Source organism: Brienomyrus brachyistius, chromosome 16, assembly GCF_023856365.1.
Source record: "Brienomyrus brachyistius isolate T26 chromosome 16, BBRACH_0.4, whole genome shotgun sequence".
Classification (NCBI taxonomy): Eukaryota; Metazoa; Chordata; class Actinopteri; order Osteoglossiformes; family Mormyridae; genus Brienomyrus; species Brienomyrus brachyistius.
In genome coordinates, this window is record NC_064548.1 from 28,513,856 (window position 1) to 28,539,399 (window position 25,544).

At 43.6% G+C, this 25,544-nt stretch overlaps 2 protein-coding genes and 1 long non-coding RNA gene across 7 annotated transcripts in view; 1 reads left to right on the forward strand and 2 right to left on the reverse strand.

Moving 5' to 3' along the window:
• LOC125709685 (rho GTPase-activating protein 6-like) overlaps window positions 1–7,940 on the reverse strand; it is a 77,860-nt gene extending 69,920 nt beyond the window's left edge. Inside the window, exon 1 of one of the 2 annotated variants that reach the window (XM_048978357.1) lies at window positions 6,665–7,940. In XM_048978357.1, the coding sequence (XP_048834314.1) occupies window positions 6,665–7,168 (504 nt within the window). In that variant the 5' untranslated portion in view covers window positions 7,169–7,940. The remainder of the gene's footprint in view (window positions 1–6,664) is intronic. The other variant, XM_048978359.1, reaches the window with a different exon arrangement.
• A 2,449-nt stretch (window positions 7,941–10,389) lies between these two features.
• Window positions 10,390–12,023, reverse strand: LOC125709796 (uncharacterized). Its single transcript, XR_007382836.1, has 2 exons — window positions 11,905–12,023; window positions 10,390–11,801 (listed from the first exon to the last, which is right to left on the reverse strand). It is a non-coding gene; the product is annotated as an uncharacterized LOC125709796 (long non-coding RNA).
• A 193-nt stretch (window positions 12,024–12,216) lies between these two features.
• On the forward strand, window positions 12,217–24,571 carry LOC125709795 (male-specific lethal 3 homolog). 4 transcript variants are annotated; one of them, XM_048978662.1, is made up of 14 exons: window positions 12,217–12,571; window positions 13,287–13,369; window positions 13,682–13,777; window positions 14,199–14,302; window positions 15,791–15,891; window positions 15,973–16,095; window positions 16,535–16,695; window positions 17,339–17,497; window positions 18,524–18,786; window positions 18,990–19,099; window positions 19,303–19,402; window positions 19,762–19,846; window positions 22,304–22,452; window positions 22,531–24,571. In XM_048978662.1, the coding sequence occupies exons 1-13, from the start codon at window positions 12,473–12,475 to the stop codon at window positions 22,401–22,403; spliced, it is 1,584 nt and encodes a 527-aa protein (XP_048834619.1). In that variant the 5' UTR covers window positions 12,217–12,472; the 3' UTR covers window positions 22,404–22,452; window positions 22,531–24,571. The 4 variants fall into 4 exon arrangements, with proteins under 4 accessions (XP_048834619.1, XP_048834621.1, XP_048834618.1 ...); XM_048978664.1 differs by having other exon boundaries at window positions 22,562–24,571; XM_048978661.1 differs by having other exon boundaries at window positions 22,304–24,571.
• The last annotated feature ends 973 nt before the right edge of the window (window positions 24,572–25,544 follow it).

The following is a 25,544-nucleotide window of genomic DNA, read 5'->3' on the forward strand; positions in this document are numbered from 1 at the left end:
ACTGCTGTTGAATTATAATCAGCATAATTGATTTTTCACATTAGTGTGATTTATTACCAAAGTTTTAACATATATTTTCAAGAGGTGTTTTCACAGAAATCTGAACATTAAACTAAACCAGACCAAGCCGGTTTAGCCCAAAGTCACACAAACCCTTCAGTCTGCCATCGACTGTTCACAGCTTTTCAGTATGATTTGCAGAAACTTCGGACTCTGCTTCCTCATGCCATTCCTGATCTCTTAGCCGTATCCCAGCACAGAGGTTCTGACTCCGCATCAGCTCATGTCCTCCTGCTTCTCCAAACAGCAGCTTAAACAGCCCAGCTGTCTCTCTCAGGAAGCCCTTTCTTCAGTGGTGCATAACAGGTTCAAGCTGCTTCTCAGTCTTCCTGACTTTTACTTCATTTATTCCAGTTAACACAAGGGGAGGAGCTTACTTCACTCGACATAACTCAATTTAAAGAGAACTCAAAAGCCTGATCTGTATTCCCCAATTGAGCTCCCCAGCCTTATTCTGTACCTTCTTACGAGACTGTCAGGCAGTTATGTGTATGCATGTTTGTAGTCGGGGACCAGGAACCAGCAAACACACAATCTGTGATAACTAACACATAGTTAATCAAAGCCAGATACAAGAATCCTTTTCCTGATGGCCGAGCAGTTTCATCTCAACATGCTTCTTATCTCAGCTCCACCTTCAGAGAAAAAAGAGATTCAGTGATGACCATTTTCAGGCCTTGGTAACGTACAGGACTATACTTTTCTTTTGAGCCATTATGTCTGGTGTTATTTAGACCCCAAAATATCAGTAACACTAACAGAGCTGATATATCCTTCACCAAAAAAAAATGACTGCAACATTTTGAATGATTGCAGAATAGTAACAAAGGTAGTGATATCCAGTATGCATGAGAAAATATGCCAGACTGGTCATCATATCAAGGGAGAATGAATTCTGGAAGCAGAAACACTGCACCTTTGTAGTACAGCTGGATGCTGGATTAATTCTGTTTTAAGGATTAAACTGCATCACTGAAATCTCTCCAGGGCATGCAGCAGAGGGCTACCATGACTCCAGTACATGCAGCAGAGGGCTACCATGAGTCCATGGCATGCAGCAGAGGGCTACCATGACTCCAGTACATGCAGCAGAGGGCTACCATGACTCCATGGCATGCAGCAGAGGGCTACCATGACTCCGTGGCATGCAGGAGAGGGCTATCATGACTCCGTGGCATGTAGCAGAGGGTTACCATGACTCCAGGGCATACAGCGGAGGGCTACCATGACTCCGTGGCATGCAAGAGAGGGCTACCATGACTCCATGGCATGCAGTAGAGGGCTACCATGACTCCACGGCAAGTAGGAGAGGACTACCATGACTCCATGGCAAGCAGCATAGGGCTACCATGACTCCATGGCATGCAGCAGAGGGCTACCATGACTCCGTGGCATGCAGCAGAGGGCTACCATGACTCCGTGGCATGTAGCAGAGGGTTACCATGACTCCAGGGCATACAGCAGAGGGCTACCATCACTCCAGGCTTTCAAAAATCTACTATACAATTCACATCACTCTCACTGAGGAACTAATCCTTTAAGGTGCATCATCTACTCAGTGCAGTAGCTTCATAGTAAAGAGGCACCACTGAGCTTCCAAACAGACACTGTCTAATGGCACCAATGTCACACGCACCACTTGACTCCCAGTGTAAAAACAGAACTTTGAGTCTTTGAGAAGGTGAAGTCTGTCCAAGCAGTGGGTGTGGGTAGTATCAATGCCCACGCTTCCATCCATCCATATGAATACCCACCTATCCAATGTAATACCTACATTTATGCGTTAAGCTTATTCAGTTCATGGCCATCTCCAGTCATGCTTTCTGCAGTCTGGTACGCAGGCCTGTCACCCTTACTGTTACAATAAGTTTCTCCGCAGCCCGGTATGCAGATCCTTACTGTTACAATAAGTTTCTCCGCAGCCCGGTACGCAGATCCTTACTGTTACAATAAGTTTCTCCGCAGCCCGGTATGCAGATCCTTACTGTTACAATAAGTTTCTCCGCAGCCCGGTACGCAGATCCTTACTGTTACAATAAGTTTCTCCGCAGCCCGGTACGCAGATCCTTACTGTTACAATAAGTTTCTCCGCAGCCCGGTATGCAGATTTGTGCCTTTACACCCACAGACACACACACACACACATGTCGGGTAAACAGATGTTTATGGGGACCGCTCATTCATTTCTATGGGAAAATAGCTAACGCTAACTATGATAACCTTAACCCCTACCCAGCACTAACTATAAGTAAGCAAGCAAAATACAAGAGTTTTTGCATTTTTTATTTTTTTCTTTGCAGTCAGTGATTTTTATTAAATTGAGTTTTCCCTTATGGGGACCAGGAAACTGGCCCCATAAGGGAAAAAAGGGTATTCATCACGTTATGGGGACATTGTGCCCCCATAAGGTAAGGTATACCTGTTCATACTCACACACAGATTCATCAGATGTGTTCATCATACAAAATAACAGAAAATGCTTTTGGAATGCAGAAGCACATCCTGGTTTTGAAAGAGATTTTTAATTCTTGAACATTTGAATTAAACTACTGACCATTTCATTAAGAATCAGTGGGTCAGTGTCCCTGAGTGGCCACTGTGTCAAAGCCCTGACCTGAATCTTGTTAAGAACTCATGGGAAGACCTAACAGCTGCTCTCTGTAAACACAGCCATACCAACATGGGACACAAACGCATGAAAACGAAATGGCAAAATGCACGGCGAGCTTGACGTGCAGCTGGCAAAGGCTGAGAGAGAAAGGCTCACAGCCGAAACTGACATGAAAGGTGCTTCTACCAAATATTTTGTCATATTTTGCCAAACTGTTTAAACATCTGTCTACTAACGTTCTGAAATCTGCATATTCAAGTTTCATTTTTAATATAGTGTAAGCATTATACCTCTCCAGGAGCCGACACCTTATCATGGTGGAGGGGTTTGCGTGTTCCAGTGATCCCAGGAGCTATATTGCCCGGGGCTTTATGCCCCTTGTAGGGTCACCCAAGGCAAACGGGTCCTGGGTGAGGAACCAGACGAAGTGTGGCTCACAAGACCCCTAATGAAGAAAAAGATACTGGATCCACGGTTTCCCTTGCCCAGATGCAGGTCTCCAGGCCCCCCCCCCCTGGAGCCACGCCTGGGGGTGGGGCTCGATGGCGAGTGCCTGATGGCCAGGCCTGCACCCATGGGAGGAGTCCTATCAGGCCTTTTTGGCCTGTGGGACTCCAGAGGCAGCCGAAGACCTCCTCAATCCCACCGACACGCCTTCCAACGTGGAAGCAGAGTATGGGGACTTTGGTGTGGACTGCCCTATCTCTGGAGGTCACTGAGGTGGTTAAAAAGCTCCTCGGTGGGTGGCCCCCGTTGGTGGTTGAGATCCGCCCAGAGTTCCTTAAGGCTCTGGATGCTGTGGGGCTGTCCTAGTTGACAAGCATCTGCAGTATCATGTGGACATCAGGTGCAGTGCCTCTGGACTGGCAGACCGGGGTGGTGGTCCCTCTCTTCAAGAAAGGGGACCAGAGGATGTGTTCCAACTATAGGGGATCACACTCCTTAGCCTCAGCAGGGTTTTGGAGGGTTCATGGGAGTTTGCCCAACCAGTCTACATGTGTTTTGTGGACTTGGAGAAGGCATTCGACCGTGTCCCTCGGGGAGTCCTGTAGGGGGTGCTTCGGGAGTATGGGGTGCCGGGCTTCCTTTATGACCGGTGCCAGAGCCTGGTCCACATGGGCGGCAATAAGTCGGACTCGTTGAGGGTTGGACTCCGTCAGGGCTGCCCTTTGTCACCGATTCTGTTCATTGTTGAGCGTGTCCGGTTTGGTGACCTCAGGATTAGGTCTCTGCTTTTTGCAGATGATGTGGTTCTGTTTGCTTCATCAGACTGTATCCTTTGGCTCTCACTGGGACAGTTTGCAGCCGAGTGTGAAGCGGCTAGGATGAGAATCAGCACCTCCAAATCCGAGACCATGGTCCTCAGCCGGAAAAGGGTAGAATGCTCTTTCCAGGTCAGGGATGGTGTCCTCCCCCAAGTGGAGGAGTTTTAGTATCTTGGGGTCTTGTTCACAAGTGAGGGAATGATGGAACGGGAGATCGACAGGCAGGTCGGTGCAGCGGCAGCAGTGATGCGGGTGCTGCATCGGTCTGTAATGGTGGAGAAAGAGCTGAGCCAAAAGGCAAAGCTCTCGATTTACCAGTCGATCTACGTTCCTACCCTCACCTATGGTCATGAGCTCTGGGTAGTGACCGAAAGAATGAGATCGCGAGTGCAAGCAGCCAAAATGAGTTTCCTCCGCAGGCTGGCTGGGCTCTCCCTTAAAGAGGAGCTCGGTCATTCAGGAGAGACTCAGAGTAAAGCTGCTATTCCTCCGCATTGAGAGGAGCCAGATGAGGTGGCTCGGGCATCTGATTAGGATGCCTCCTGGAAGCCTCCCTGGTGAGGTGTTCCGGGCTTGTCCTACTGGGAGGAGGCCCTGGGGAAGACCCAGGACACGCTGGAGGGACTATGTCTCTCGGCTGGCCTGGGAATGCTTCGGGATTTCCCCAGAAGAGCTGGATGAAGTGGCCGGGCAGAGGGAAGTCTGGGTTTCCCTGCTGCCCCCGAGACCCGACCTCAGATCTAGCGGGAGATGATGGATGGATGGATGGATGGATGGATGGATGTAAGCATTGTATATACACACAACATAGCCTAGAAATTGAATGTAATAAAGTAACAAATCTGACTGTAGATAACAGCCGAATCAAAATGCAAGAAATTATATATCAGTACATTTGAAGTACAGACATGATGAGACTGTTACAAAAGAAGAGTCAAAGACAACAAGGGGAGAAAATGCAGATATGGTGGATTAGAATTAATTTGGGTTAAAGTCTGATCCTGCAGCATGTTTTCATTGGTAACCAGCCACTCTTTCATCTGCTCCGCTAAGTCACTGGACGACAGCAGAAGCCACTCGGCTGTAAAAAATATTCCTACACTACTAAAAGCTGGCCTGATTTTGGACGTCTTGTGTGCAATTTTGTAGCAAGATCAGAGGTCTCTCTTTCTTTTAGGCCTACTGAGAACTGTTTACCATTTAAATCGGGAGAAAGTAGGTTAAGTGACAATCTGAAATGAAATTATGGAATCCTTAAATGCACTGGATTCCTCAAAATCCACCTCACCAAACATATTCCATTTACTAATATAATTTGACCCCCCCAAAATATAGAATAGTTAAAAAGTCTTTTAAATATTTATATTATATTTCTATATGTTTAAATGACATCACACTTAAATAACACAGAAAGTATTTTGGTAAACAAAGTAAAATATAAAATAAAAAATCTAAACAAACTTAACTAAACTTGCACTGCATACCATCATCATTAAAAAAATACATATAATGGGTTCCCCATTTATTCCACTCGTATATCGCCTAAAAACCGAGCGGTTTCACAGTTTATACCAGACCTGAGTGGCATGAGCGCAGCCGTATTCACTCCCCAAAATGAGACGTATGACCTCTTGCGATGTTTGTCGTCAAAAGGTATTTCTTAGACACAAGCACACACCCACGTATGGCGGCTGGCCATAATTACCGCTTACAGATTATGGTACTAAAGTTATTGTAGGTACTGCATTGGCCCTGATATATTGAATTCATGTCCTAACTGCATGGGAAATGAACATATAGTTCCGTGTTCAAATGGCATAGTTGCAAATGTAGAATCAGCTTGATTGGAAAATAGCCTATATCAGTTTACCAGTTTTAACCAGTGTGTTTTTTTAATGCATGTAAAATTTTCTGTTCATTTTCAGCAAGTCTCCAGAGTCCACGCTTACATTTGTCATCGATCATTGGAGCTACTTTTAACTCTTTCCTGTAGCTTGACAAAAGCAAAGTCAGCAGCAAATGTGCGATCCCATATACCATTTACTGCAACACTTCTGCCAAAACATTCATTCTCAGTAACAGTTATGTGCTTCCCACGGCACAGTTCAGCGGCGAGACATTTACAGCAATAACTGCCTCCTGTTCCCACAGCAAGAGACAGCTGGTAGAAGCAAAACCGCTCAACGTAGTGCTCTGAACACAGTAATAATAATAATAATAATAATACGTTTGGTTTACAATATACCAAAGAGGATAAGAGAATGACCATTTCCTTGGAGTGATGCTTTCGCCGAAAAACGAGAAACACAAGCCATTTAATCAGGGCACGGACTGGAATGTTGTCAAATATGTGGCTCGGGGGACTTTCACTAAAAATAGCTCCCGAGTGTGTTTTGAAATTATTTTATTTACTTGGTCCCAGGATTTTTTATTTTTAACATGTGGTGCCGGTAATTAAAACCATGTGTGCGACTTTTATTTGCAGGGTGTACAATGGAGATTAGATCATTTAGCGCATAACAGCCTGTTCTACGTGCACAGGATTATGTGTGACAGAATATCCTGGGAAAATACCGATCACACGTGAGAGCCAGTGTGTGATATGTGAATTTTAGGATTCATTTGAAATAACAATCATTTCGCTCAAACAAGCATGTGTTTGTTTGTACATCTCAGCAATGCATGCAGATTGTTTCTTAACGAGCCTAATTCTTGCAAATATACTTACTTCGGATCTCCATACAATAGAATATTGGGCACTGGATTGATGCAATTTCTTCTGAAGCCACTTTCGTGGCGAAAAGATGGAAGTCGTGCTTCCCGGTGGACTAGCCGCTTGGCTTTTTGTGAGGAAGGGTAGATCCCAAGGAATACTCCGTTTCAGGACCCTAGGATCGTAGTCAAATTGAAACACCGAAGACGGTGAGATGTCCAGGGGAGTAGACGGACTGGAAAAAGATGAAATCGGCTGTTTCAGCTTCAACAACTTGGAGCGATGATCAAGTTTGGGAGCAGGCAGATATTCTGGGTGCGAGGAAAAAACACCTGCTTCCCGTGATCCCAAGGCTCTGCACTCCAGATTGTCATATTCTTCTGATGTGCTTTCGGTGCCGTAGTTTCTTATTATAGCGGGATCCAAACTTCTTGTCTGTCGAAGTCTTCGCTTTGACAAAGTTTTGGATGCAGGGGACGAGCATGAGAAGACACTGTGCAAGAGTCCTTGAGCTGACATCTCCTTTCCCCTCTAGATTAATATCAGTCCTTGATTTTTGCTTCCATGTACATGCTAAACTAATAATGCTTTCGAGTTTTCTTCACACCCGACGCTGTCCCATGCATCACTCCATTTCACCGGTCCCGATATCATCATATTGTCTTATGATGTATTTCAGTTTATATAAATATATATATATATAAGAAAGTATCTCCAAAATAAACGAATATCGATTTAAAATGTCAGGGTGTGAACTTGCATGGTTCGTCAGCCTAGTAACCCCCGAGGCTGACTCCAGCTGGAAGTTCTTCTCGCGTCGCTCGGCTTCGCTCCCCTCTGAGTAACAGGCTTTAGGGACGCTCCCTTCTGTCTCATCCCGTCTCTTTCTACTTCAGACAATGATACCGGTCCCACCCCAATTCCACACTCTTTTACTCACCACAAAACCAACGAAGATAAACATTTCGGTTCGGAGCGCTCGGTTTAAGATCGAAAATCCAATGTCATAAGCAATTTGGAGAGATCATTTTTACGTCACCTATAGTATAACTTGCTGCCACCTGACGTTAAACAAGGCAAAAAAAATATCAAATGCACTGCGCGGTATACTGTAGTTCTTATTATGGAATATAACCTCGTTAATGTAGTTTGCTAGGTACGCATGAAATGCAGCTCAAACAATAATTGTAGTTTGCGCTTCAGAAAAGACACTTGGTACGGCTTTGTAAAAGCCCCATACTTGCGGGGGAGGGAAAGTCGTATGATGAAATAGTCCATGAAGTAACCCGGGATGTCACTGATAAAAGTGGGTCGGGTACTGGCTGCCCTAAAACAGATGGAGGAAACGGAGACACACACACACACACACACACACACCGTTCTGTGTTATATGCAGCCGTATTGCTCCCATGACCTCATCCCGATGACACAATCACAGACGGATGATGCTGTAAGCCAAATCTAAGGTCAACAGGAAGTTTGCTCCTCGAATATCACAATAATCGGTTTGCACACATTTTATTTAAAGAGGGGAAAACGGCAAGGTACCTCTCCGTAACCCAAAGCTAGTTAACCTTGAGGTCACTCTATAATCATTTAATTATTCTGAGTAAATATTTGTAGTCAGGGGCATATGTGGAGATTCTGGGCCCCCACTAGGACAGAAGGAATAGGAAGAGCCTACGGTAGAATTTGCTGACCGTGGCATATAATGTGCGCCGATCTTTTAATTTATACATGCACTGGCCTCCATTAGTGTATTTAAGGCTCCCTATGAATGAAAGCCTTCCCTGAACATGCCATGGTATACATCACCCTCCATTGACCCTCTTTCTATGTTAAGATAGACTACAAATTTGTTTTGCCAAGAACAATTTACATTCGCCATCCAATAAAAGATTTCACAACCTAAAGAATCTTATCTTAGAGCGCGCAATCCTAACACAAATATAGGCCATTCTCCATTAGAATGTCTAACATGTCCTGTAATCATACCTGCAAAATGAAGAGCTTAATTCCAAATATATTTTAATATATTTTAATGCAAAATGAAATGTTTGTCACTAATACTATCACATCACGAGGCATTCATTTTGTCACAAATTGTCAATGTTGAATGACAGTTCAACTTAGAAACTCTTAATAATGTAATATTAATTAATAATAATATTATTTGAGGATGGGGGGTGACGAGGCCATCCAGGGAATACGATTATCATTTTTGCCATTTGTTTGGTATCTGGTACATTATACTGGTTTTATGTTGCACCCCACTGTGCCTGTGAAGCTACTGCAGCTTGTGTGTCTGCACTGAAAAACAGGCAGCAGTCACATTTGATCTTAGAAGATAATTACAATGGGGACTGTGTGCGTCTGTGCGCCCACTTGAAATTGCATGGTTGTTACTTAGTTATACCATTGGTATTTCTTATAGATCTTACTGTTTTGTCACAGAAAACAGTGGTCATGGTGCAAATGACAGCATAATAGATAAAATATACATAGTTAGTCAACTGAAGAGTGTACATAATACAAATGACGTTTTCAGACATGAGTATTAAGGCATATCCAAAGAAATATGGGTGTCCGCCTAACTGATGGGGAAAGATTGTGCAAATGGCCATGCAAGTGGAATGTTATGTGTCACAAGTAGGACTCAGAACATTCTGGTAAAAACACATTTATTGGTTTTCACATTACCAGTTAATCAATCCAGTAATTCTAGAGATTATACAGGTTGGCGGTGTGTGAGGAGTAGGGGTTAGATGGAGGGGGAGATGAATACACTGGTGCCATCCCAACCGCAGCTTTTACAAGTATTGTTACATTTTCATCTTCAAGGAGGTGAAATACGTAACTGAGTGATGCTGCACCTTCACACAAAGAAAAGAAATCAAGGTCCTCGAAAACTAGGAAATGCTGGATATTAAGGGGAGGGGGCACGTAGGAAGGAACTGTGCTTTGGGGGAAATCCTTGGGATTTAACATAATATTTCTGGGGTTTCTGCGGCATTCAATAAGCCAACGGCCACATACACAGGAACGCCGTGGCAGTGGCCAGTCAGCCTGAGCGTCAGCGCACACCTCACACCACCGGGCTGGGGGTTTCTGCGGAACTCTGCCCAGCCACTCTGGGGGGCAGGAACATAGGGCTATGCAGGGAGGCGGCATGGTGGTGCAGTGGTTAGCACTGTTGCCTCACACTTCTGGGACCCGGGTTCGTGTTTCTGCCATGACTCCATGTGTGTGGAATTTCAATTTTCCCTGCCATGTTGCCATGGAGTTTCCTCCTGGTTCTTCAGTTTCCTCACAGGCCAAAAACATGCTGAGGGTAATTGGTGCTGTCAGATTATCCATTGGTGTGAATGGTGTGTGTGTTCTGGAGCAGGTAGGTGCCCCGTCCTGGGTTGTTCCCTGCATTTTACCTGTAGGCTCCAAACCCCCTGCAACCATGAACAGGACAAGCTGGTACAGAAAATGAATGGATCAAACAGTACTGTCTTTGAACCCTTATTTTGCCAATTTTTCTTTATACTTTACATTTTTGCTGAAAAATGGAATGTTGTACATTAATTCCTGACCTGTAAATCACATGGGATATTTTGTCATTGATCATTCCATTTATGCCATCCATTAAGCATGACAAATTAAAACTTCAGCATTTTTAAGAGGAATGTCTAAATATTAGCTCTCTATGACAAACAAAACATTGATGAATTCTGTAGTTAAAAGACAGCACCTCTTGCAAATATGTTTTATTTACTAATTCTAGTGAACTACTAGCCAGAAATCCTGTTGCAAGCCAAGATTGTTGATATTATACATACAGGAAGGGAGCCATCTAGTGGGCAATGTCATTTCCTAAAAAGGACTTGTGGACTATCTGCAGTAAAACATCCTAAAAGGGGAAAAAAGTTCTTTCTACTTTAAAGTCTCCTGTAGTGCATTTATAAAGACCACCAAATGATCCCTAACAATATCTGCAGTACAGACATTCCCAATTAAGTTAAATTATTAATGTGTATGATACAAATAGAGGTAACAAGAGCAATAATAATAATCATAATTACCCTGGGGTCTGTATCATAAAACAGGATTTCTTGCTTAGCTATATAACAGCAAATGTGAGTGAATGAAGACAAACTTCATTTAAACTGGCACACCTTAAATCTAAGTTATCCAGCTAACCAACAAACCTTGCTTCATGATACAGGCCCTAGGTCACACAGGGCAGTTAGTAGAGAGGACAAATTTAACCCCAATTCCAAAGCTGCTATGATACCATCACATTCAGTGGCTATTCACGCATACATTTCAGTCCTCTGAAGAAATCAGTGAACTTGTAACCACTAGTAAATGTATACCATTTAGTTTGCAAAATTAACACAGCAAAGATCAGTGTAAAAATGAGCATGGTTGAGTCCGTGTGGAATACAACATAAAAAAACAATTAGCAGTAGGCAGAACAGGACCAAAACTGGGCTGGGAAACGACAAGAAACTTGTCCATACTGTGGATGACCTAACATCAGTCGTCTCCTTAGCTACTTCTTGCATCGTTTCAGTTTTTGAGGATCCCTCTTAACTTCTTGATTTGTCTATAACATTTATTCTGTGAGCTCTTTTGATCTGTCCTCTGATTTATTTCAGCAGCTCAGGAGCAAATGCAACATTTGTTCATCAGTAGAACATTTTTCTAGGAAGCCTTAGGCTAGTTTAAGATTTTTTTGTTTTGTTTTTCTTTTCAAGAGTTCAGGCTGCCCCTTTTGTGTCCTTTTCAACGACAGGCCCCTGCAGCCACATAACCCTTCCTGATTTAGAGCCCTGCGGACAGTGGTAGCGGAGACTACTGTTCCAGATCTCTCAAGGTCAACCTTTAAGTCTTCAACAGTTGCACGTGGTGTTTTTTTAATAGTTCTCACCAGCCGTCGCAGAGACTTCTGATCAATTTTCCTCTTACGCCCACGTCCTGCTTGGTTCAATACTGTCCCATGGGTTGCAAATTTCTTGATAACATTGCGAACTGTTGAGACAGGAACACCAAGATCTTTCGAAATGGATTTGTAGCCTTTTAGCTTTTTATGTTTTGCAATGATTTTTTTTCTGATATCCACAGATAGTTCTCTTCTCTTGACCATTTTCACCGAGGAAAGCTAGACAATAAATACAGGACTTCAGAATTGCATGCATGCGAAGATTAGCTAGAAAATTACCGGTAACAATACAGCTGAGAGGAAGAATATGAAAATCAGTTACTTGCATCAAAATCAGTAGCAGGAAGGAGCCAGTAATTTTGCACGGGGATTTGTTTTTATTTCTTAACAAAAATGTTTAATAAAAGTGAGACCAGCGTCGTTTGTTATATTTGTAACTATTGGAAAAATATGCTAGGGTGGCAACACAATTGACCACGACTATAAGTAATGGGTGCTGCGATGACAGTCATCCTCCAGCAATATGGGGTTGAGAAACAAACGTTAATCGAATCGGTCGGGGCGAAACGCACTACCAACCGTATGACAAAGAACAGCACAGAAAACGGATCGAAAGGGAACGGAAGAGACCGGAAGGGACTATCGGCACGAAACACCTTCCGCCCAAGACGCGCGTACTAAAACACGCGCTGCTTCTTGCCTGCTACGGTGTCCTCCGAAGTTCATTCCGCGATTTGTTTTCCGCGTTTCAGCTATCGGGGGCCGCATCCTAGCTATCCTCATGTTTCCCCTCTCCAGGAACCAGGATTGGTTTGATAAAGCACGGCGGTGAACGGGTTAAGGAGTCGGGGGGTTCAGATTCCTCCTCTCCTGCTCGCCATGATGAACAAATGAACTCTCGGGGAATGAAATTTAAATTTCACAAAGGAGAAAAAGTTCTCTGCTTTGAACCAGACCCAACTAAGGCTAAAGTGCTGTATGATGCAAAGGTAAAAAACGAGCTCACCGGTAACTTCGCACAAGGCGCTCGGTGTGCGAATTGCTGTGTTTTCGACGTATTTCTGTAGTAAGCTAAAATAAACTGTTTTCTGCGTAGTTTTTGATTCCGTTTGTAGTCCCGGGTAAAGGGGTCTTTGCACACTTTCCGGCAGCAAAGCAAACGTGTATTTTTTTTGCAAATTAGTAGCATAAAAACAAGAATGCACCCAGATGCAATCTCTTTAAACAGTAATAAGTCGTTTAAGTTAAGCTGCACGCGTTAGATTACTGGTTACGTGTAGTTATTTGGCTAAACGTTTTGGTTTGTTTACGTAAGGCCTGCAATGGCTCATGCCATGCATGTCTTAGTCTTTCACTTTTATTATTCTTATTTTATTTCATTGATGGTTTCGTGCATTTGAAGATGATGAAAATACAAGATGCGGTGTGGTTTTACTTTCTTGCCTATCGGCGATTTTGCAGCTGAGCTGCTGTTTCGGACCTGACTAACTCCTGTACGTCTTGTTTTCTTGGATTCTGCCCGTCGTATATTGTCATTTATTTTATAATCTTATATCCGCGTGTGAAATGTTAATTAATTAAATTAATTTTTGTACAAGTTTTACTTTTTAAAGTGGCAATTTATCCCAAGGTCGGCTTACTTGGGAGGTGTTATATATAAATACACAGCTATGCCAGCTGAGCATCTCGTTGGGACCCTTTCAGGTGGTTGACGTTGTCCTGGGCAGAGATGACCGGGGCAGGAAGGTCCCGGAGTATCTGATCCATTTCAACGGTTGGAACAGAAGGTAGCCTCATTTTCCGAATCTTTGCGCTTAAGTCCTGTTTAGTATTTATTCATTCAATTATCTGAAACTATACTTACGAATTACCGTAATATTACTCTGTGTTTAGGAAAGGAACCATGATAAGTCGACCACAGCAGCGTCATAGCAATGACCTTTACCTCTGAGATCAGTCATTTTCAAAATGCTAATAGTGTTAGCTTAACATTAGTGTGCTGTGTTTAGTGTGCTGATTAGCGTAGCACTGGCTTATGCAGAGCAGCACTTAGTGTTGGCTATGCCCAGAACACACTACCCCCCCTTTTATCTCTGAAGCTGGGATCGCTGGGCTGCAGAGGACCATGTTCTCCCCGACACAGACGAAAACCGCAGACTGCAGCGAAAACTGGCTCGCAAGGCTGTGGCTCGCATGTGAGTTTCAGGGTTGGTGGTGAGGTTCTGTACCTACAGTTTGCATTTTTCACACCCGTAATGCACCTGCACTGCTTTGAAAATGACAAGGCTTCTGCGTCCGGTTTTGTAACTACCATGTTTTTCCACAGTATATTAAATGTAATGGGGGGCCTCTCACACACCTTACCTGTTAGATCTTGTTCCCCCCGCCAGGTTGAATAAAGCATGCTGCAAATTTCATACCCAACTGTCATGCCATTCATTCATTCAAAGTTAGCAGTATGGCGCTCTTATACAACGTTGTTTGTGTGTAAGTGCCACCTTTTCTGTTCTTTCATCTTCTCATCTACTGCAAGTGCAGGCTGAATACAACCTACTACGCATGGGAGGCTTGGAATGAAAGTGCTTTTTGGTCCATAACTATCTCTCTCTCTCTCAGGAAGAGAAAGGGATGGAAGAAGAGACGCTGTCGTCTTCCAGGTGTTGACTCAGTGCTGAAAAGCCTACCTGAGGAGGAGAAGGAGGGAAATAGTGACGATGCGTGTGAGTAATGTTTCGGCCTGATGATTGGCCACCAGAACCAAGTGCCAAATTTAAAACCGGTCAAGTAAAAATTCTGACGTTATCGTTAGTTCCAGCATTAACATTTCTTTAAGACCATACCGTTTTAAGATGCAGACAGCAGGAAATTGAGCCGCTTCTGATGCGCCTGTCCGTGTTCACCTTAAAAGCTTTTGATGTGGTGAGAGACGTAATCCCGGAAGTAACTGTGTCTTTATTGTTCTCGGAGCCGTCCTGTAAGGGTTAGCCATACATTCCAAAGCCGTGTCCTTTTTCTACATGTCAGTCTTTTCAGCGTGGTGTGATGACTCATTGGGTGGTGCTGTTGCCTCACAGTACCTGGGTTGGGAGTCCAATTCTCATTTTCCCTCTGGGTGGAATTTCATGTTCTCCCTGTATGACGTGGGATTCCTCCTGCAATTCAAAGACGACATATCACAATCACGATTGTATAGTGCTTGCACCAAGGCTTTAGATAGCAGGCAAAAACCTTTTGCCCAGAAGCCGTTTTTTTGGTATTATGTACATGTAAATACATCTGTAGTTTGGTGAACACATTAGTAGTATGCCTGAACTGTTAATGAGATGCATATTGTAATGCCCAGATGTTGTAATCTGTATGAATTTGGCGTATCATTGTGTTTATTAAGTTCAGATAGTAGAGCACATATTGTTTTGCTATATCATGAAAGCGATAAGCACTGAACTGGAAGGAACAGCTCAACAGCCACAACATCTTTTAAGAGAGCAGATATTAAGGATAAACAAGGTTCAAAAGACAGTGGCGGTTTGGCGCTGCTTCCTGCAGGTTAAAGTCCAGCACTTTCATTAAGCACAAGAATACAATGGATTTATACAGATTACTAACTTTTGGGCATCACGATATGCTTCTCATTAATATTTTAGGCACTCTATTAATCAGCAAATTGTCAGAGTAAGTAAATGCTCGTATGTTACTGAAAAGCCGGCATCTGGACAAATTTTTACATCCATCATCTACAGCCCAGCTGCTCATTGTGCATCCCCCCCAGTCTTTCTATTGATGTACAAGGTGCACTGCATTGATCTTAAGGGGCTTCGCAGTTCACCCAGCGAGAGGCTGCTGGGAGTCTCAGGACTGAAAATGCTGCTCGCACTCGAATGTGCTGCTGCTTTTTATACAGAGATCCAGCCCTTCTTCTCTTCTAATGGCTCAAGCACTTCCTCCTTAAATCTGTGATGCAGGGAAACTGATGCAAGGCTAAATATGGCTGTTTTTTTCTTTGAGTTAGTGCAAAGCAGCACACTAGAGCTACTATGTGTTTTAACCACCATCTTCCTTAAGTCCCCACTATGACGACTTCCGTTACGTGAAACCTTCAATGAGAAATGCGTTGAACAGGTGCTGATGGTCCTCTGTGGTCCTGCACGGGATGAACAGGTGAGAGATGGCCCGATTACTGACTGACCGCTTCCTTTCTCTTTGCATAGCTCTGATTTCTTCTTCTTCTGAAGACAGTGAAGAGGGCAACTCGGAGGACGTTGAATCATTAAAAAGTGATAGTGACTCATCTGAAGACCTGGAGGAAATGGTAGCAATTCACTGTTACACAATTGTAGTAAACATTTAAACACACATGCAAGGTACTGATTAATGCCTCTTCATCTCCCAGAAGGAAGAACAAGAGGCTCACGCCAAACGGGAAAGTGAAGATAAAACAATCAAGATTGATATCCCTGAGGTTCTTAAGAAAAAGCTGGAAGATGATTGTTACTATGTCAACAAAAGGAAAAAGGTACAGATCTTCAAGTAGATGTTAGATCAGTGGTTCTCAGACTCTGTCCTCGGGACCCACTGCTCTGCTATCCCTGCCCCAGACACAAGTCCTAGCTGTCTTTCTGCTTCTGATTTACCTGGATCAGGTGTGTTCAGTCAATCAGCAGTGCGTAGGGCAGGGATAGCTGGAAAACAAGCAGGGTAGTGGGTCCCGAGGACCGAGTTTGAGAACCACTGGGTTAGATGATCCTTGTTGATGGATTTAGCTATGCAAGAGCTTAATAATGCACAACTATTGTTCAGAAGGCTTTTCTGTGGAAAGTGCTGGTTCTTTTTCATAGAAATGTTATATGAGGTCTAAAATTTAGAGAAACTGTTTTGCTACCTCCCCCCCCCCCCCCCCCGACCAAAGTATTCAGTTCTTTCATTTGACTAAATAACAATTTGTCCTCAACCAGCTGGTGAAGCTTCCCTGCCAAATGAATATCGTGAACATCTTGGAGTCCTATGTGAAACATTTCACCATCAATGCGGCCTTTTCCGCCAACGAGAGATACCGGCACCCCCAAAGCGTGACTCATGTTGGATCTAACCCGCACTATGTTCCTCCTGAAAAAAAGTGAGTTCCAGTGCAGTGCTGTGTGAAGTGGTGCCCCTTAGTGCTTCAATGATGCATTGTCTTATTTCATTAATGAGTTTTGGTTACTTTTATGAACAAGGAAACAATCTTGTTGATTCAGAAGGTCAGGGCCGACTTCTAAATTGTATCATAGTTGAACTCCATGTTGTAGAAACCTCAGCTTAGTCTGAAATCCAGAGAAGTCTTCTGCCTTACTTTCATACTTCCTATAGACCCAAATTGGTCAGCCATTGTTCCGCATATATATTATGTAATGTGCACCGCAGGGGTGTCTGCAAGACAACCCTGTCTCATTGTGGAGGTCACGTGTTTGTTAGCCTCCCCGTGTTTTAAATTATCATTGTCTGTGTTTTGGTGTCATGGAATATATGCCATAGGTGTGCATGTGTGCGTGTGACTGGTGTGTGAGTGTGCCCTGCGATGGACTGGCCCCCCATCCTGGGTGGTTCCCTGCCTCGTGCCCATTGCTTTCCGGTTTGGAAAATGGATGCATGGAATATATGCCATTTGGAAAATGACTGGCAACTCTTTCTGGATTTTTGCTGCTGCACCACTGCTCTGCCTTGGGAATCGTTATGTTTTCCCCATAAACCTACTTCTCATCATCGATCTTCTTCTCTAGTGAGGAGCTGTGCAAGGAGATGGTGGACGGGCTGCGGATAACATTTGATTTCACGCTTCCGGTGATTCTCCTGTATCCTAATGAACAAGCTCAATTCAAGAAAGCCAGCTCATCCAAGCTGTTCATGCCCATCAGGGATGCAGCGATGACTTCTGGGAGGTAAGGGGTAACTGTTGTGCCCAGCGTCTCCTCTGGTGTCCCTTACTGCACCTGATGTGATTGCTTTCTACTAGCTGCTACAAAGGGAAACCTTGGCCTTAACTGTAGATGGATGATTTCAGACGAGGCTAATTGTGTTCTTGGCCGCTTTTGGAAAAGCTCATGAAGACGTTTGTAGTCCCAGATCACAGCACTTTTGTTCAGTACTGTTGTTTTTTTTCCTTTTTTTAACCAAGGACTCTGTGTACAGGCTTTTCCTCCTGTTTTTACACGTTGCCATCCGGCTCGTTTTTTGTGCTTTATTCAAGCAGCAGTCAACTCTACAAATCTGTCTTCTCTCGCTGTCATGCTTTGTATGGCGATCAGCGTGATTAATCGCCCAACTAAAAGTGGATCTGTAGAGGAACATTTTCGCTAAAGAATGTTAAATGACAATTCTGCTTAGGTCTGAATGAAGCCTGTTAGCCCGTCAGCCTACAGGAAAAGCTATACTTGGGTGTCGTAAAACTCAATATGTTTCGTTTCTCTTTGGAAAACACGGCATGAAATTATTTCTCTGCCACCTTTTTCCCTTCCCGTTCAGATTAATGCTGGCTTGCCTGCCACTGAGTCTTATGTGCCATCAAACTCTTATGAGTCATATGTCGTGTTTCACAGTACATTTAACAGACACCTTTATACAAAGTGAGTGAGCAGCACAGGGTCAGACTGTGTGTGTGTGTGTGTGTGTGTGTGTGTGTGTGTGTGTGTGTGTGTGTGTGTGTGGAGCAATTGGGGTTCAGGGCTTTGTTCAAGAGCCTGACAATGACATCACCTTATTGGCCGCAGGATACGAACCAACAAACATCCTCACACGGGCACAGAGCCATGGCTTTACACAGCCCCCCCACCACGGTTTGTTATTGGCCTGTCATTGTTTTTTTTGTGCTGATTTAGCTGCATATCTAGAAAGCAGATCTCATTTTAAATTCAAATGCCAGACTACTTAATGAAATGTAAATGTGTCTCTCCCTCCCCCCAACCCAGGATGCCACGGGAGTGCTCCCCCAGCCCCCCAGGCCTGAACCCATCCACGCCACAGACCTCGGACTGTCAGTTGGCCCCTGGCGAGCCGTCTACACCCAAACGACGGCGTGCAGAGTCTGAGGCCCCCGTTTCCCTGCGCCGTTCCACCCGTCACACCTCGGGGGGGGACCGGCTGTCTGACCCCGGGGCGTCCCCCCAGCCCAAGAGGCGGCACTCGGAAATGGCTGCCTCACTGCCGAGATTCATCCTCAACCTGGAGAAGAGTACGTGTCCGTGCTCTGTTTGCCTGTCATCCTCCATGAGGAAGAATCGAGCCGCCATTAGGGACCTCGTGTTGCTGTAGCCAAGCGGCTTTTATACATGTCTGTTTCACCCATAATTCTGTGGAATGGAGGAAGTGCTGCCTGCTTCCTTTCCTTCTGTCTGCTTGTCCGTGTTGTAAATGTTGTTCCTTTATCTGGGAAAGGGACCCCTGTTCACAGCGGCTCCTCCTCACCATTACCACTGACCCCCAGTAAAGAGGGCAGCTGTGTCTTCTCCGCCCTGGAGAGCAGCAGGAGCAATGAACTCAATGAGGTTTGTCTGTCTACTGTTGTGTGTAGCTATTTTTATTAGGTTTTCATAAAAATATAATAACGATGACAGATTGTGTGGGAGCTGCCGGTAATAATGCAGGATAGGTGTGGCTTCTGCCTGGCTGCACCTGTGCTGTCATTCACTTACCTCGGCCAATCAGATTGGCCTCTTGCCACTAAGCATCCCGTCATTGGTGATCGTAGGTCTTGAGCTGGAAGCTCACTCCAGAGAACTACCCGCTAAGTGACCAGCCGCCGCCTCCATCCTACATGTACGGCTCACAGCACCTCCTCCGCCTCTTTGGTGAGCTCCTCCCTGACCTCTAATGGTTAAATCCTCCTTGTCACTCCATGCCAGAAGCCTTCTGCCATCAGCTCATGGGTTGCTGGGCTGTTAGTTGTCATCCTGCAGTTTTCTGTCTGGGCTGCTCCTTCATCCACTCCTTGTGGTCCTGCGCCTCCTTTTCCCCCAAAGGGAGCAGAGTAGCACGTCACAGTTTCCCAGATGTAGGAATAAACGTGGCTCATCCACATTATTGTGACGTTTTTTTTTTTGTTTTTGTGCATCCTTAAAGCTGTTTAAAGCTGTTTGTTTTTGTGCATCCTTAAAGCTGTTTAAAGCTGTTTGTTTTTGTGACATGATCTTCTTTGGCTTTGTTTCAGTGAAACTTCCAGAGATCTTGGGGAAAATGCTCATCCCTGACAAGAACTTGAGGGCTCTGGTGAAGCACCTGGAGCTGTTCCTGGGGTACACCGAGCACCTTCCACCCTCACGCAGCATCCCCTCCATGTCCCACCCTGTGGTCTGGCTGCTTCTCAGCTCAGTGTCTTGCCATTAGTTAATTTTCAAGTGCGGTAGGGGGGTTAGACAACATCCAAAAATGAGCTCATTTAGCTGTTAATGGGACCCACACAAAATTGACTTAAATTAAGCTTATAACTAATTGCCCACGTTTGCATAATTATCAAACCTAGTAGCTTGGAGATGCTTAGCGCACGCCCCCTAGCAGTGTTTGTAGTGTGCATGTTCAAAGCTTTTCCAGCAAGAGCCGAAGTAATCTGGTGGAAATTCCAGTCTGGCTGAAATACAACAGAAATCAGTTAGTGGAGTATGTGAATGATGTATGAGTCATTTATGGAGCTGGAAATGACTTTAAAGTGAATTATGGGTGACCTCAGCAGCACAAAACATTTACATTCCCATTGTCTGGCCCCTGAGCACCAGGGCGAAGACCATTAGCCTACAGACATCTCTGGACAATGAATGCAGCTGCTTCTGTTATGGTCGATGCAGTGAATGTATTTTTGTTTGAAAGTTTTTCTTTTTGATTCAGAGCCTTTTCTAGTAAGAAATGGGAGTTCTGAAAGAAAAATGACACGGAAGATGGCTGTGACAGAAGTGTGTTATGCTGCTTTGTCAGAAAGACGGAAGACAGTGAGGACAGTAAATCATGCAGTGGGTGTTTAGGAGAGTGGAAAGGCCATTTAGATGTTATGGATTAACTTTAGTCAGCATACTGCTGCTTAGGCTGTACAGGTCCGATGGGTTACAGGTTATATCCCAGGGTCCTCTTCACTGCAAACAGGACAGATGGGTTTTTAAAACTCTGTGGGTCAGTACATGGCTTAACCTTGTAGAAAGTGGGGTATTAACTCATGAAAATGGGTTAAAGCATCCTGTGATTGACAGCGGAGAAGGTGGATTTTAAAGCTTTCCTCCATTTCTGTTCATCACAAAGAACTTTGGGAGAAATTATGAGTAGACCAAGGACACAAGCTACTGGATCATTTTCCAAAGATCGGAATGTGGCGGATTGCTTTACAGTATGTCACTCACTTTGCGTAATAGTTATTGATGTATGGGCTGGGTATTCCTTTAGAAATGGAGCATGGATTTCAGGGTGTTCAGTTATGTTGGTTAAAACATGCTTGTCCTTCCCGAATGCAAAGAGATAAGGAGGATTAGTGGAGTTACGGAAGCCGCATTCTGGGCCGTAATCCTTAATCCTGCCAAAATGATTTTCAGATGGTAGCAGTTGGGGGGGTTTTCATTGCCGCCTTCACTGATCAACATCCCGTTCTCTTTGTAAGGGCTGCTGGCTGCTGCTGTCCAGTCAGGCGCTAAAGAGTTCTTTGTCTTCTGGCCAGATATCTTCTAGTGTCACATCTAAGAGAAATCATTTGGCCTTGCATGTCGAGTCTGAGAAGAAAGGTGTGTAGGAATGATTTAGAGTGATTTTCAAGCTGTAGGCCTATGTGAGAGTTAGTGAACGTTGGTACCTAATCTCCCTGCCTGTCCTTATTTTGTTACAATGGCTCTTTATTACCAGGAATAATTTGATATTGTTAATGGGGCAAAAGGTGTTAATTTTCAGTTTCCCTTATTTCCTTTCTACTAATAGATTAAGGTCTATAAGGCGGGAATTTGATAGTGAGATTTGGAGAGATCTAACAAAATGGCAGATACTAAGAACGTGGTATTATTGGTTCTGTTTGTGGTTTTCCTTGCAAACTTTGCCTTGAATATTGGTTCAAGTCGGTGTCCTTTTGAGGTTGCTACTGTTGGTTTATGGACTGGTTTATGGCGAATGGCATTTCAGAGGCTGGGGGTTCCCTACCCATGTAGCTGACACAAGTAGGTGTGTCTCTGGGCAGCCTGGGCGATTCAGCACTCTGCGCTCTCATGCTGACTGCAGCTGTCCTAGCAGCACCAGGAACTCTGCTGGAATCCCACACCCAGGGCTCGGTGTGTGAGGATGGTACACTCACTTTGTTCTTCGCTGATGATGGCGACTTCTCATTGATCACCCTGCGGACAGCATGCTAGCTTTGAACACTTGAACATGTGCATACACATTCGTGGTATGATTTCAATCATTTAAACACATTCATGAATTTGTCATCTCGGTCCTCATGGCTCCATGTTCTGCAAACTTGTGAATCTATCGTTGCATGCATGGCTGTGAGAGAAGTCGCATCTGCACATAGTTTGTTTCATAACTAACTGGCTCCTGTGCTTTAATGAAAGACCACAGCATTAGTACAAATTAGCTATCATTCCATTATTAATAATCATTTGCCTCTGAAATTGAGGTTTAGACACACAGCAGCGTAACGCCTACAGTGTGACATTACAGTAATCATAGTGGTGCTGTTTACTGTCAGCAGATATGCAATGAGCACCTGTGCACCCACCCCCCTGCAGGTTCTTGGCGGAGTTTCATGAGGATTTCTTCCCTGAATCTGCCTATGTTTCTGCCTCGGAGGCCCACTACAGCATGAAGAACCCCCGGCCCCTCTGCTGACGGCCTGCCTGGCGGGCTGGAGAGCTCCGGCGTGTTCCTGCTGCTGCTGGTAATGGTGCTGGTACTGCGCCTTGGGTGACCAGCTGACCCTAAGTGATGCCACTGCCCTCACCTCTTTGAATGGCAGATGATGGAGCCCAAGCCCTTTTCTGCTTCAGATCTTCTCCTGGACGGCTGCGGCCACGTTCTGGACCCCTGAGCTTTGACCTGGAGATCTATTCCTTAGATGCCTGTCATCTTCCCGCTTGGTGACTCCTGATGTGCTGTTCAGCTTTGCCGGCAGCAGTGTTTGTTTTTGTCGGAGACATTAGGCCGAGTGAAGTGGAAACCTTTTTAAAGATGATTCCCTGTTGATTTGGATGTTTTCTGCCATATTGGCCTTCGCTGAACTCTTATTTGCTGACACAATGGTCCAGCTGTGGATATCACTGTTAGTGATTTTTTTAGTTTTGACAATGTTTATAGAACAGTTCCCATCAGCAAAGTTTTTTTTCCTCATCTTTTTCGATTTTGCTGGTCTGTGTTTTTTTTCTTGCAGTGTTGTGCTGCTGAAGAAAAAAGGTTTTCAGATTAAATTCAGACAGCATAAGTTCTATATATAATTTCTTTATAGAAGTCTGTTATTGCAAATTTACTACAAAAGGTTCTGGGATGTTTTTATATGAAGCTGAATTTCCCTCGATTGTCATGCAGGGGTTACTAGGTTGTGTGTATGATGCAGCACGAATCTACTCAAATGTAAAGGATACATTTTTCTGTAATATAGAGAGGTGCTTTCATAAATATCAGCTTGGGTAAACCCAATGTAGTTTAAGTGTTTTTGTATTGGGAAAATATTGTGGGTAATACTGTAATACCGAAATCTGCTTCATTTCCACTATCTGGTGTGAACACATTACTGAACTGCATTTTAATATGACACAGAAGGTAACATTAATTGTCCTTGTCACGTTTGGATGTATATGGGGAAAAGGAACTGGACAGTGTCTTTCGAAAATGCTGACATGGTCATATTCTGCTGTGGGGCAGGAACAGTGCGAAGGCTGAGCATGAGCGGAAGTGCATATTTACATCGTTTTATGGCGTCTCAAGCTGGGTATCTGCTTACCACCACGTTGATCATTAGGCCACAGTGAGCAAAATTGCTCTTATTCCTATATATACTACATATGTCAAGTTTTGAACTTCATCCATGCAGCAATGGCTGCACTCCTGTATAAAAATGTGAAATAGACTGCACAGTATGAGTAATTATTGCACAGAGAAAGGCTTTAGGATTTTAATGTTTAATGTAGCTGTCCAAAGCTTAGCCGTCTGGGGAAGAACATTATGAAAGCAGTAGAGAATGAAGTTTAAATGAGCTTTATCATCTTGGGTTGTAGATGTTGGCACATGGTGGCTGTGACCTACTGTGCTATTTCACATTAATAATTCACTGATGGTTTAATGAGCTTTTCTTTATAGTGATAGATTCATGCTATTTAAACTGGATGTTTCTTTGTCATGCAAATGATGATGGATAAGCTTTTTTGCTGGTATTTCATATCTAATTTGCAGTTTTATGAAGAGAACCTATAATGAAGCAAGTAAATATGCAATTTATACACGCTGAATGGAAAATCGAATTAAACCATGCAAGGTAAACTGTAGGCCCTTCATGTTGAAAAAGATGTATGTAGTTTCACCAAATGCAAATCTGCATAAAAGAATATCAGGACAGCCAGGTTGTGGCCTCTTTCAGGTTGCAGTAAAAGCAGCTGTATGTGTAGTTGGAATAATAACTTGCATTTTCTTTATGATGTTACTAAAATGCATGTTTAGAAATCTAAAAGATACTTATGGTGCTTTTTCTCACACTTTTAATCAGAACATATTTTTCCAGGACTGAAAATGTGCTAAACGGATTGAATTGAACAAAAAACAGCGAAAATCTATATATACACATACTTTTTCTATAAAAGGAACTTTTTGTACAGAACTGTGCCAATGCTTAACAATGGGAAATCGTATATTTGTCTTTGGTGTTTGCTGTGTCTTTAATCTCCAAATTTTAGGTATTTCAGTAATTCACAGGGTATCTGTGATCACAAAGCAATCCTAAAATTTATAAGAATACTGCAGAAAATACTTTTTCCCTTCATTTAAAAATAAAGGTTCTTTAAGTCTGACTTTTTTTCTTTCAGTGTATCATCTCTACGAAATGTTTGCTACTGTATGACTGTGTACTGTTTACTATCAATCTTTTAATACAGTAACTATATAAAATACCTGTACTATGTTCCATAGTGATAAAGTGCTATTGAAGCACTTGCATTGCTGCTCTTTGCAGTTTTGCATGCATTGGTTAAGATCATCTGCAGTATTGGGGTAGATTCCTCATGTCTAACATTAAAGATACATTAGTAAATATACAAGAACAGGATTGAGAACTGCTAGTCTAAACAAAGGTTTGATATTTTAATAAAAAAAAAATTGGGATAAACTAATATTGAAATTTAGGCAAAGACGATAATCCGCCAAACAGCCAGCATTAACCGGGCTGGGTGAGGGAGCGGATGAGCTGTGCAGGTCATTCGTTTTTGGTCTCAATGGAAAGCGACTTATAGGTGGGCAGGATTTAGGCCTAATTATAACTTTAAAATATGTCACTGGTCATCTTAAACTAAAGCAGTACTTAAATTTTTAACACCGCAGACCAAAAAGCATGGTGGAGGGTATGGTGCCACATCAGTGCCAAAACTAGAGGGCGATAAAGCACAAGGTGAAAAAAATACACCTGCTGCAAGTTTTAACATTTGTGTGCATAAATATTCCACCTGCGAACACAAATGTGAAACTCGCAAGCAGAGAAAGAAGAATTGCATACGCGTGTGTTATAACAGTCTTTTTTCTTTCTTAAATGTTTTTTTCCTTGTCAATTTGATAGTTATTGCGTGCCAAGTAGATTACCTTCAGCTGCCCTCTGTGCTTGAGTAATATAGCATTTCAAATTAAATTTAAGAGGGTCTTTTCAAAACTATCAGAGATACAGACATAATATTTGGGATAGGAGCACCTGTGTTTTTTTATGGGGAGTCTGAGAGGGTGAACTGGGACCTTCTGCGTGAGGGGATGTAGAATGACCCAAATGGATATTCTTTA